The 12074-nt window shown below is 44.7% G+C and overlaps 1 protein-coding gene across 2 annotated transcripts in view; it reads right to left on the bottom strand.

Annotated features, from left to right (window-relative positions):
- Positions 1 to 10477, bottom strand: part of TFAP2D (transcription factor AP-2 delta) — a gene marked incomplete at its 5' end in the record, with an annotated part of 56170 nt that extends 45693 nt beyond the window's left edge. Inside the window, 3 exons of one of the 2 annotated variants that reach the window (XM_082730742.1) lie at positions 5144 to 5204; positions 8760 to 9257; positions 10284 to 10477. In XM_082730742.1, coding sequence (XP_082586868.1) covers positions 5144 to 5204; positions 8760 to 9257; positions 10284 to 10322 — 598 coding nt within the window. Of the gene's footprint in view, positions 1 to 5143; positions 5205 to 8759; positions 9309 to 10283 lie in introns of those variants that run through there. The other variant, XM_082730741.1, reaches the window with a different exon arrangement.
- Between the last annotated feature and the right edge of the window lie 1597 nt (positions 10478 to 12074).

Genomic DNA, 12074 nt, shown 5'->3' with positions numbered 1-12074 from the left:
AAATCTTGAGAGCAAAATAAATGTTCTGTTCGCCTTACAGCCAAACAGATGTTTACAATTCAAATGAAAGAAATACAAACGGCAGGGATTTTTTTCTCCCCTTCTTCATCTCCAGTGATCGCTCGTTTTTTCTGACACATTAAAAATGTGTAAGCGATTATAGGAGTTTCCTGTCCCTGTTTGTTCTGCGGGTGCATTTCTGTGAGGTGCGCGTGTAAACTGGGTGGGGTAGGATCATTCTCGGCTGCTTCCTTTCTAGCCCCTCGCCCTGCTCAATCCCAAACCCCTCGGGTAATCCCCTCCCCGCTTCTCCCCACCCCTTCGCCGGCCGCAGATACTCATTGTAATCAAACAGCAAAGGGATAGCGGTTTAACTGCAATCAAATGGGCCTCAAATGATGCATCAGCCGCTTACTGCGCTGTTTGAGGGGGAGAATGTATCCTTCCAGGTATAACTGGATTACGAGGTTTGGACACGCTCCTCCCTGAGCAGATTCCAGGCAGAACAAAAGAAAGGGAGGTCTGCACAGAGAGACATTGGTTTAATGTGCCGGTGGGTGTGTAATTGTATGTGTGTGTGTGTGTATTAATCCCCATTTCTCAATGCAGGGATTGCTTTGGTTTTGGTGATTTTCACAGCGATAAAGAAAATGGAGAGATGGCAGTGGGCTACGGAAAGGAGCTCCCCTCCCCCACAGAATTTTTCCCCCCAAAACCATGCCTATAGATCCTTTGGTATATGAATTTTCGTCTTCATATAAAGGAGATTGAATTCCGAATCTGCAGCATCTGTATTTGGGGACTAACAAGGCAGGAGAAGTGTGTTTCTGGTTCTATTTTCAAAATGGATGAGCTATACAGATGATTTGGGGCAATTCTAGTGAAGAGAGGTTCTGGGGGCCCTGACAAAAGAAGAAGAGGAAGGCTTCCCACCCCACTTCAATTGTACTCCTCCTGGAAGTCACTTAAAAAGCCAGAGGCTCTTTCTAACTCGAGTTCCAAAACTCAGAGCCCCGGCAAAACTGAAAGAGCAGAAGCAGCTCATCTTCCTGCCCAAGCAGCTTGTGGGCAGCCAGCTGTGGGGACTGTAGAAGGGGAGAGCGGTCAGGTCCATCCACCCTCTTATTGGCAGACTGGGCGAGTGCTGCTAAACTCCGTTTCACAGAAGCATTTTTAAAAAATTAAATCAGATCTGACAATGTTTGTACCTCAGCGTAAATGCCTCCTCCTCAGCGTGCCAGTCACCTCTAAGTGATCTGACAAATTCCAGCTCCCTTAAAACGTGCAGAGTTCAGATCATATTAATTCCCCCAAAATGTTTGATTCAAAGTAGTTTGTATTTTGTGTAGCCACGGGCAATCCGGAAAGTGCTCCTGCCTGCCCATAGCCGGGTCCGCTCCCTCTCTGCGTGGCCCAGAGGCTATGGCGGTATTTAAGCGTCTGAAATTAGCCTGGGGCTGCAAGGCAGAGTGATCACAAAGCAAAACAAGGGCGCTTCCCCTCTTCACTTTTTTCATTTTTTTCTTTCTTCCTTTTTTTTTTTTTTTTTTTCAGAGTTGCCATTCCGATTTCTCAAAAAAGACCAGGGCCAAAATGTCACTTCCCACCCACATATGGAAAAGCTGGGTCTTCTCATCTCATCTCCATCTGCGTCTGCAGGCCATAGCCCCCTACCCACTCGAACCCCTACCCCTGCCATTCCAACCTGGATCCATTCATTCTTAGCAACATCATCATCATCGTCGTCGTCATCAACATTGTTCTCCTACTATTAAATTCTCAGAGTGAGAAATGAAAGGGACCAGTGCCTGACAAAGAGGAGGGGACCATGAGGGAGCCTCAGAAGATTCATGGGGAAAAGAAGAGTGGGTTTTCCTTTCTTTTTTTAATGATTAAAAACACAGACGACTCCTGTAAATAGAAGCCTCATTTCTTCAAGAGACGCCTTTTGAAACCTAGTATCTGAATATTCAACGAAGGCAAAGCTCCACTCTGTACGTACAACATTAATATGATCTCTGCAGAATTTGCTACTCAGAAATATTAACATATCAAAGCCGAAGCCGGAGGCGAGAGAAGCTATCGATAGGAGAGCACAGGGTAAAGTAAAGATTATTGGTTCTGATGGTTGGAGTGGCGGAGCTGCGGGCAAAATCACGCACACCATTAAGTGAGAGTGAGCGTGCGGGAGCTGCATCTCAGAGGCGGTGGCAAATATTTTATCTAGGTGGTAATTACCTTGCCGCTGCCCCTCTTCCACGCTTCCTTTGGCTCCTTGGCCTTCATTATAGGCAAAGACAATGTAACTGCCACTTACTGAAGTGAGTCAGAGAAATGGTATTTTGTTCTTTGCAAATAGAGATGGCTAAATTTAAAGAACTGAGTGCCCCCCCCACCAACACACACCCTGCAAACCAGGACAGCCTCTCCCTGGTGAACTCATAGGAGGCACTTAGGGATCTTTCTTCTAGAAGAATACTCAGGAGACTTTGGAAGTGAAATCTGTTTTGTTCCTCCCACAATAAATCCTAGAAATCATTAGAAATGTAAGTTTATCAGAGAACATGGCAAGGGAGGGAAAATTGGCAAAAAGTTGTGGTTTTCAAGAAATCATGTTTCCTGTGGAGAGTTACCTGTAAACATGGATTAGAAGAGAAACAGACATTCCTACCTAAACAAAACCATTACACAATATGGCAATACGGCAGAGTGCTTAACGTAATACCCTCCTGGTTTTTGATGAACGAAGGTGACTCGAGCTATTTAGTTTAAGATTCTGGTGCACTACCATGACAAGACAGAGAAGGGCCTTCCTCAGCTTTTCTTCAAAAATGAGGAGTCCTGAGATGAGGGGCTGGGCAGGTTCCAGTAGGATGTACAAAACCTTTTAAGCAAGAATTCCTTGCTCTCCATTTGTAAACTGTCATGAACATTGATTGTTTCAGAGTAACAGACACACACTTGGTCTCCAGAGCTCAACCAAGTTAATTGGCCTTCCTCTAAGACATGTGGAAATGCAATAAATTCAGCAGCTAAAGTCTGAATTCCTTTGCAGGGAGCGGGGCTGGGGGGGGGGGTGAGGCCTGGGATTTAGTCAAACAATACAGATAGACGCCCCAAGTTACCACCCCTTTCTCTTTGGAGCTATGCTGTTCTCCTAAAAGATCAATGTTTGGTTTAAAATCACAGGCTCCATGCTGATTTTCAGGTGAAACGAGGTGACACGGAATTCTGTAAATAAAACATTACCCAAGGAAGGCCATTTCTGTGGCTTTAATAGGACAGGACCACAGTTCCCATTTTGTAGCTATCCAGGATCGTAGGCCTTTCTCGGGGGAATGCTGAGCATGTGTCCCCTAAATCTCTCTCCAAAAACTTCAACTGATTACACAGCCACTTCCCTGCCAGCTCTCGCCCTCGGTCTCAAATAATTCCCACCCTCTGCCAGCTATTGTAAGGTCTGATGCGATTTCCAAGGGTTTGAGAAGGTGATCTTGGACTAAATGCGCAACTGAATGCGTCTACCGCAGTCGCGCCAGCCGGGCTCTGGGAGGAGCCGGCTTCGGGCGCTAATTAGTGGCGCTGTCCTTCAGCACCACCGACATCTCCGTGCGCCCTGACTGCTCAGCCTCACCTTTAGCGTGACCGCCGCTACAGACCCAGGTCTGCACACCTCATCTGACCCTTCTTTCACCAGGCATATTAATCCCTCCCTCCAATAGCATGTGAATTTTATTTCATTTTTACTAGTCTTGGGCCTATTTCATCTCACTTTAACATGGCTGAATATTAGCCTAACTGACAAGCTTACTATTACTCACTAAAAAAAAAAAAAAAAAAAAAAAAAAAATCCTTACTGAACCACACTAGTGGTTTTTTGAAAAATAGTTTCAAATCTGCCTGGAGTAAAACAACGGAGTCTAATAGCTATTTTACATTTAGTGGAAGTTCCAAGTGTCCACTATGACAATCCTTAAGTTCCAAAAGAAAAGAAGTCTTTGTTTTTGTTCCTCCTAAATTTACATGGAATTTCACATTGGACACTGGGTTGTAAAACCTGTACTTTAAACATGAAAGAATCCATTGCTTTCTTTGGAAAAGCACTGGACTCTTTCAATAAGCTTTGAAGAGGATGGACAGGGACTGAAGGACATTTATTTGGTACCATCAGAAGTGACTCAGTCTTTAGTAGTTCTGTTACTAAAGACAACTGCGGCCCTGGAGCTGGAATTAGTCCTGGTGAATAGGCCACATCTTATTAATTCGTATGAAGTTGGGATAACAGCTGGTCCCCTTGCCTGTGTGCTCCTCGGGTTACTCAGCTTTGCTGGGAAAATAAGCTTCAGAGGCTCTGGGTACAGTTAAGTGGGGAAGCCAGCAAAATCTGCACCGCCTTGAGGCCCTTGAAATGTCATAGTTCAAAACCTTTTGTCAAAATGGAACATCTGAGATGCAGCCCCCTTCAGTGTCTGAGCCAAAATCAACAGCTCTCAACTCTTGCCTTCCCCCACCTTCCAATTCCATGGGTAACTCTGGATTCAGATGTTTTCCTCAACAGATGGGAACAAGAAAGCTTTATCCGGTACAGTTAACACCACCTCCTCCTCCCACCTCCCTTAAAGAAAGAAATGTTCTGGACACTTAGAAAAATAAGGGCAGCTACAATATTGGTGTTTCATTAGCCTTCCCCGAAGCCTCAATGAATCTAGCCTTTCATAGAATCCTTCAAAGCCTCAAGCTAACACCATCACCTCAATCACCCAGGCTGTGGCTGGCACATTCAGGACTAAAAGAGACCAGAAATTCTGCTTGAGGATGTGGTGATGGGGAAAGGAGGTGTGACAAGGATTTTTTCCCCTTTCTTTTCTTGCTTTCTTCTTTTTTTCTTTTTCTCCCCCTCTAACTTTGATTGTGTCACTGTTCCATGGAGAATAGCAAATCTCTTCTATCATAGCTCTTTGGGGGCACAGTCTGGGTTCAAGCCTCAGTGAAGGAGGGGAGTATGCCTATGTGGGACCAAAGTAATCGACCAAGAGTAATTGTTTTCTTAATCATCAGGCAAGGGATCCAATGCTCAAAAACACCACCAGATCTTCAAAGTATCAGATGAGAGAAGAACGTTTCATTTTAACATGTCACTTACCTCTTCTTATCACTCCACCTTGACCATTGAGAACAAGTCCACACTGGGCTTCCACGGAGCCCTTAACAAAAGAAAAATAAATAAAAGCACTCAAATAGGTACTAATAGGTATGACCACATGAGTTAAGTCTTTCAATCTGCCCCATTCCTGAACCCCATATTCCTGTAGTAGACAGTTAAAAGCAACCACTGAGCTGGAACAAGTTTGGCAGCACACATGATTTTAAGGGGGAAAAAGTGCCAGAAAAACCACAATCTAAAAGTTGTATAAATCTTAAGGTATGCATTTTGCAGCACCATACACTATTACACTTCAAAGTACCTGAGAGTCTTTCATCTTGGCATAAGGGAATGAGAAGCCCTTTGAGTCCCCATCAAGGCAGATAGCATATATACAGACAGTTTCCACGGCACTTTCTGCGTGGAGCAAATTATACTAAAAGTGTCAAGTCTGGCACTGTGGGTTTCTGGGGAGCTCAGAGGAGCCATTTCAAGTGCAGCCTTCAAGATATCTGATGTTGGTTCTGCTTTACCACAGAAGTAGTAGTATCCTACCCAAAATATGCCTTAGAGGGGAAACACCTTCAGGTTCACTCACTGTAGATCTTCAGGCTCCTAATGGATTGAGGGATCATTTGAGCTGGGAAGAAGGAAAGGGTTTGCTGATTTTTGATAAAGAAAAATAAAAATTTCTCTCTCTGTCTTTTTTCCCCTGAGTTGAAATGTGTTAAAGGCTCATTTTCCTTTACAAACAAACGAGGTATTGGACATGAAAGAGGCCTTGAAGGGTGTTAACCTACCCAACAGCCCGTGAAGAGTTAAGTAAATGCGGAGAGAGTCGGTGCATAATAAAAACCCACTTTACAAAACAACCTTTACAGCCCTGGCTCCCTTTTGCTTCCCCATTTTCACCATATTGAGGCAGGCCTGTAAGACCCCCCTTTTCAACCTACTCACGAGCTCTTTCTTATTTTAAATGTTCTGCCTTAAAGTGATTATCAAATCAATATGAAAAAAAAAAAAACTTGGAGACTGAGCATAAATTAAAGCGGTGATGGGAAAAGGTGTGACAGTTTCCTTTGTTGGCCATAGCAAATCTTTTTAGGGGACTCAAAGATGGAACTGAAGCCACAAGACTGTTTGCATCTGTTAGGCAGACTTAGACCGCCCTGCAAACCATTGGACTTTCACTTAAAATTCTGTGCAGGGAAAAGTATATTTACATTTGTTGCATTTGAAATGAGGCATATGCTGATGAATGTTTTAAAAAGGAAGAAATAAAAGGAGAGAGACGGGTTTCTCCCACACATCCCCTCCCTATTTCTCTTTTTAAAAGTAGCTATTACTTTTTTTCTCTTTCCTTTTCATTCTGCCAACTAAGTCCAAGAGGAGTGCAAGAAAATAACTTACTAGATTTACAACTTGTTTCATATATATATATAATATATATACACACACACACATATATAGCATTTATATACACACACATACACAATGATATGTACATATATAGATATGTCTATAGACATAGATACATAAATACATCACATATCAAACTCTTCAACTTCTTCAAAAATGTTGGAGTGTTTCTCAGTATGAATATTCCCTCAGTATGAGCAATAAACTAAAAAACTAAAAAAAGACTATAAATATAAAAAAGACATAAACTGAAGAAAAGGTCCTAAAATATCTGAAATGTAGAAGGTAAAGAGCCTCGAAGCTCTCCAAGGGAGCGAACCACTCTCCCTCCCGTTCTCTGGCGCACTGTTAAGATGTTTATTTTCTCAGAAGAAACGAATCTTGGTCTCTACACTTAACAAACTTTTCCCCCTCATAAGTAAAACATGTTGTTTGGTCGGATGACATTGCATAAATGACCAGTTGAATGGCACTAAGTCGAAAATTGGATAAACTACGGTGTTCTTTTGCACGGGATTCGCCCTTTGTTTGGTGCTTGCAAATGTTCTAATCCCCTCTTTTGAAAAATGCCCGGCTTTGTGCCTAGCACAGAAAAAAAATTTGTACAGATACAAAAAAATCAGCAGCAGACGCGGCTATTAAAAGGAGTAAATAGGTTTTAGTTGAGCTAAGCATTGAATGGCAGATTTTTCCCCCCTTGAGACATAAGGGGATCCTTGTGAAAAATGTAAAAATGTTCTGAGCGTATAAAATTATTTTGTGAATATAAATGTAGAAAGTCAAGGTTTATGGAGCCAAATCTTTTTTCTTGTGTGCCGATCTTGTGCCCACGGCTCTCTGTTGGGACTGTAAGGGCTTTCACTTTAATTTTAAAATGATCCCTTGCTTGGAGGTAAATGAGAGGCAAAGATTTTCCGTGCGCAAAAAGGGATCTCTTACGTCTCCAACTTGTGCTCTTGGAGTATCTCTCCTTTCCTTATGGAGGAAGGAGAGGGTGGCCAGCTTTGTGCGGACTGAAAAAGTAGACACTCAGCTACAGCTGTCCTTTCAGCTAGAAGAAGCTACAAATTCATGTCTTTTCAGTTCTTTTTTGGGATATTTGTGGGTTTATTTGTTTGCAATGTGGTTGTGGCAGTATGTCTGAAAAATTATAAATTCTATTGTTGGCAAAAAAATGCGCAAAAATACATTAAGAAAAATGTAAGAGAGAGATCATCTGATTGATGGCTTCCGCAGTACTAGATCCCTCCCCCCTCCCCCCTTCCTTCCTTCCTCTCTTTTTGCTCTCTCTCTCATCCCTCCTTTCTTTTTCTCACTTCTTCGTTCCTTATTTCTTTCCCCTCTCCCCTCATTTATTTCCTAATTTCTTTCTTTTTAAGAAGTTGCATCTTGTGTAAAAGTTAATAACCCGGTGAGAAAAATAAAGTTGTGAATTACCCAACTGAGTGGTGGGATTGGGTCTCCTTAGACAGACTTGGGTTCAACTCCACAGCCTGGTGAACTGCATTGTGCAGATTCTTTGATTGGTGTGAATTTTGAGACTTTCATTTGCAATTCTTTACTATCCACAGCAATCTAGTATATTCGGGGAAACTTTTGCTAGAGCCCAACAAAGTCGCAGTACAAACCAGCCCCCCCTCCCCGCCCAGGTCATAGTAAGTTTCCACAAGCTCGGTCTGGGACAGACACCTAAGACGCCGGCGGGTAGACCCAGCAAAACGCAGAGACTGAAGGTGCGATTGGTCATCATCTTATCGAGTCTTACTCGGAGTCCAGTCGGCTCAACCCAGCCTCCCCGATCTCCTCCGCCCCATCCCCTCAGGGACAGAAATGAGGATTCACAACCGATTTCTGTGCAGACCAACTGAAAGTGGGGGCCCGCAGCTAGCCAGACTCCCGGGCGTCCAGGTGAAATGCCTTGATCCAATGAGAGTGACAGAATGGCGCACGCCTCCTCTAATTGTTTTGATAACTTTCCATAATAAGTGGTGTGTGTGTGTGTGTGTGTGTGTGTGTGTGTGTGTGAGAGAGAGAGAGAGAGAGAGAGAGAGAGACAGAGAGACAGAGAGAGGAGAAGAGAGGAGAGGAGGGTAGAGGAGAGGAGAGGAGAGGCGGCTTACAGTTAGAGCTTTAACGGTTCGGGAGGGGGAGGGCAAAGAGGGGAGGGCGCAGACAAATTCGCTGCATGCTTATTTACCTGCAAGTCGTCCGCTCCCGCGGCGGCCAGCCCCAGGCTGGGCCCTGGCAGGAGTCTTTGATCTGGGTGCATTCCATACTGAGAGCCATGGCTCATGAGGGACAGGTCGTGCCGGCGGTAGGCATCGAGGCAGCCCAGCTCCCGCCTCTGCTCGTCCAGGCAGGACGACTTGAGCGCCCGCGCATTGTGCAGGTTAATAAAGTCGGTGGGCTCCCCGTGGTGGATCTGCTGGTAGTACTGTTGCGAGTGGTGGAGCGAGTTCAGAGAGTAGGCGTCGGGGGTGACGGCCGGGTGGCTGTGCTGAAACTCGTAATGGAAGGACTGGTGGTGGAGCGGGGTGTACTGGTGGTTAGTGGAGAAGTAGGGGGACGCGAACTCGGTGCCGGTGGTGGAGTAAGTTAAAGGAGAGGAGGAGGAATAGGCGACAGTGGAATTGGCTACGGACTCCAGACAGCCAAGCTGCATCAAACGGTAGCTGTTTGATCCGTCGTGACGTATCTGGAAGGAAGAGGGGGAAAAGGGAGAGCAGAAAAACTTGAGGTTTGTCATTTTGCAACCGAGACGCCGCTCTCCCGGAGCCAGAAGCTTTCTCTGGCTCTCCAAGGGGAGCGAGCACGCAGGGCTGGGGCCGAGCCGCAGCCCCGGCTCAGCGCCTTTGCCAGAGAGCCTTTGCGAGCAGGCGAACTGGGGGTGGGCGGCCTCGTCCTCACAGTCGAGAGGGCGGAAAAAAATCCCCCACCCTATATAGGTGCGGGTGACACACCACACACACATACACACACACGCGCGCGCACACACACACACACACACACACACACACAGCCTAACTTGCACAGGGAGCTGGGCGCTGAGAGCCAGGTTTACGCCTGACTCCGGGGCGGCGGGGAGCAGAACCCGAGTCCACACGCACAGAACGCAGGCCGGCACCTCGCCGCTGCAACCAGATCCCAACACCGGGATTCCGCGGCTGTCCTTGCTGAGTTGTTCCGCCAGAGCTGCTCAAAATCATTATCCATATATTTACAAAATCCAGTCTGTGCAAATCGTTCAACTTGTTCATTTCCTTAACCATTTGGGGCAAGGAATCCGACTCCCCTCTTTCGGCTTCACTTTCCTAGAATAAGCCCATTCCAAAGGGGTGCGTTGTTCCCCACCCCCTTGTCCACCTACCGCCCCCCATCAATCTCTTTACTTTGCCTTTCTGAGTATCTTTTTTTCCATCTTTATCTCTTTCTCCTCACCCCCTCCTTCCTTTCTTTATTATTAGGATTATGTTTTCCCCCTCATTATGGCAAATGTTTCTTAACATGGCAGAGAGTTGCCCTTCCTGGCGACAGATGTCATAACGAACTTTCTCCCCTTTCCTTCCTTAACTTCTCCCGAAAGCCAGATTATAATTAAACGTAACGGTCCAATATAGATTAGAGACAGGGAAAGCTGCCACCACCGCAGCCACCGCCGCCGCCGCCGCCACACACACGCGCGCTCAAAAAAAAAAAAAAAAAAAAAAAAAAGTAATAATACCTCGGCATCGTGGACTAGTCCCGGAAAGGTAGTTGACATGTTGGGTTTCTCCGAAAGCTTACGATGCAATTTCCCTCTCCAAAAAAAGAATCGGGAAAAAAATCCAAACTTCTTGTATTTTCCAATTTTTTTTTAAGGAAAAAAAAAATGTTCTATAGATAGAGATCTAAATTGTAATGGCTTTGCCCGGATCAGATAGCTCCTTGCCTCGTACCCACTTAAAAACCTGTAGGAACAAAATTTTCCCTCTGCACAAAAGCAGCTCCCTGGAACAGATTTTGTACTTGCTGAGTATTTCTTTGGCTGATGTCGTAGGTCCCTTGGTAATATAGAAGTTTTGAAAATTAAGCATCAGCACTGAGAACTGGGAGGACAATAGGCAGAAGAGATTTATCCCAGGAGACAAGGAATAAATATTGTATCTTCGCCTAATAAGGAACTGGAGGTTCTTTCAACATTTTTATCCATTTTTTCCAACCTTTATCATGCTTTTCTATACCGACTGAGGTGGGGACTCATCTCTAAAGAGAGCATTTGCACACATTTTATTGTGAAGATAAAGATCCAGCCCCGATATGTGTATATTAGAGATAGAAATATATAGTAATTAAAGCTTCCTTTTACATGAGTAAGTGTTCATTCCTATTGGTTCCACTCCCTAGATGCTGAAGACTGCTTTTTCCAACAAGCACCCAAATCAATTTCACCCAGATTGGGGTGTCTGCCTTTACCCAAGTGGAAACAATATTGCTCTTTCCATATTTACATCGAATTTGGGTTCTTTTCCCTTTTTTGAAAGGCAACACCCTGTGGTAGCTTACACTTTCAGCAGCTTTTAAAATAAATAGCCACGGTGGACAGCCCCAACTTTTCATCATAAAGAAATGGTGTAACTGGCAATATATTTAAGAAAAATACAAGAGAATAAAGACGTGTGGCAAGATTCTACATTTAGGTAAAACGTTGTCTTCCACTCCCCAACCCAGCCCATTTTCCCCCTCTTTTGTGTTTTCCTTTATCCCTTTCTGAAACAGAGCTGGATTGGGGAGGAGGGTGAAGACCATTTAGCAGTGACACCAGGTATTTGAACACTACTACCCCAAAATAACCCTTAAATGTTTGAAAGTTATATTTTACAAAGAGAGGGCAGAAAGGAGGCAGTGTACACCTATCTCTGTCTCTTTGATGGATTTCTTGACTTTCAAACAGTATTTGAGCTTTACTTCGTTCAAAATTCAGCTTCCTGCACCAAGTGTTCCAGCACCTGGTGGGGGTAGCGGTGGCTACATGCCGGGAATACTGAGGCTTTGCAAGGTCCGCTCTCCAACCCTATCCCGTCAGAACTGGCTGGCCCCACAGACTCATCTCAGAGATAGAAGGAGTAATTTAGTCTTAATTGCCATTTCATTTGGTTAGCTTTTAAGTGTTTAAGCTGGGAAGGTGTCTTAATAATAAGCCGCAGGCAAACAGGCATGTGGCTTTTTTTTTTTTTTTTTTTTTTTTAGGTCGGGGTTTGGGAGGGTTTATTAGGATCTGCTCATGCAGGCTAACTGGGGCTGTCACTCAGCGCTCTTTGCTTTATATAAATGGACAAAGGCACACGACAAGAATTGAAATGCACTGTCTGAAATGGAGATCCGTGATACTTCAGTCCTGCACAAGGGTCAGCCCCCAACACTTGCACCCTTTTTCAAGGTGCGCAAGCGCCCCCGCCCTCACCCCACCCCCACTTGAAATTCTATATTTTGGTCTAATGAAGTCAGGAGAATGAAAGCCCAGTGAAGATGAAAA

This window comes from Mustela nivalis, assembly GCF_964662115.1.
Source record: "Mustela nivalis genome assembly, chromosome: 5".
Classification (NCBI taxonomy): Eukaryota; Metazoa; Chordata; class Mammalia; order Carnivora; family Mustelidae; genus Mustela; species Mustela nivalis.
The sequence above is the reverse complement of the archived record's forward strand: the minus strand, read 5'-3'. Positions and strand labels throughout refer to the sequence as shown.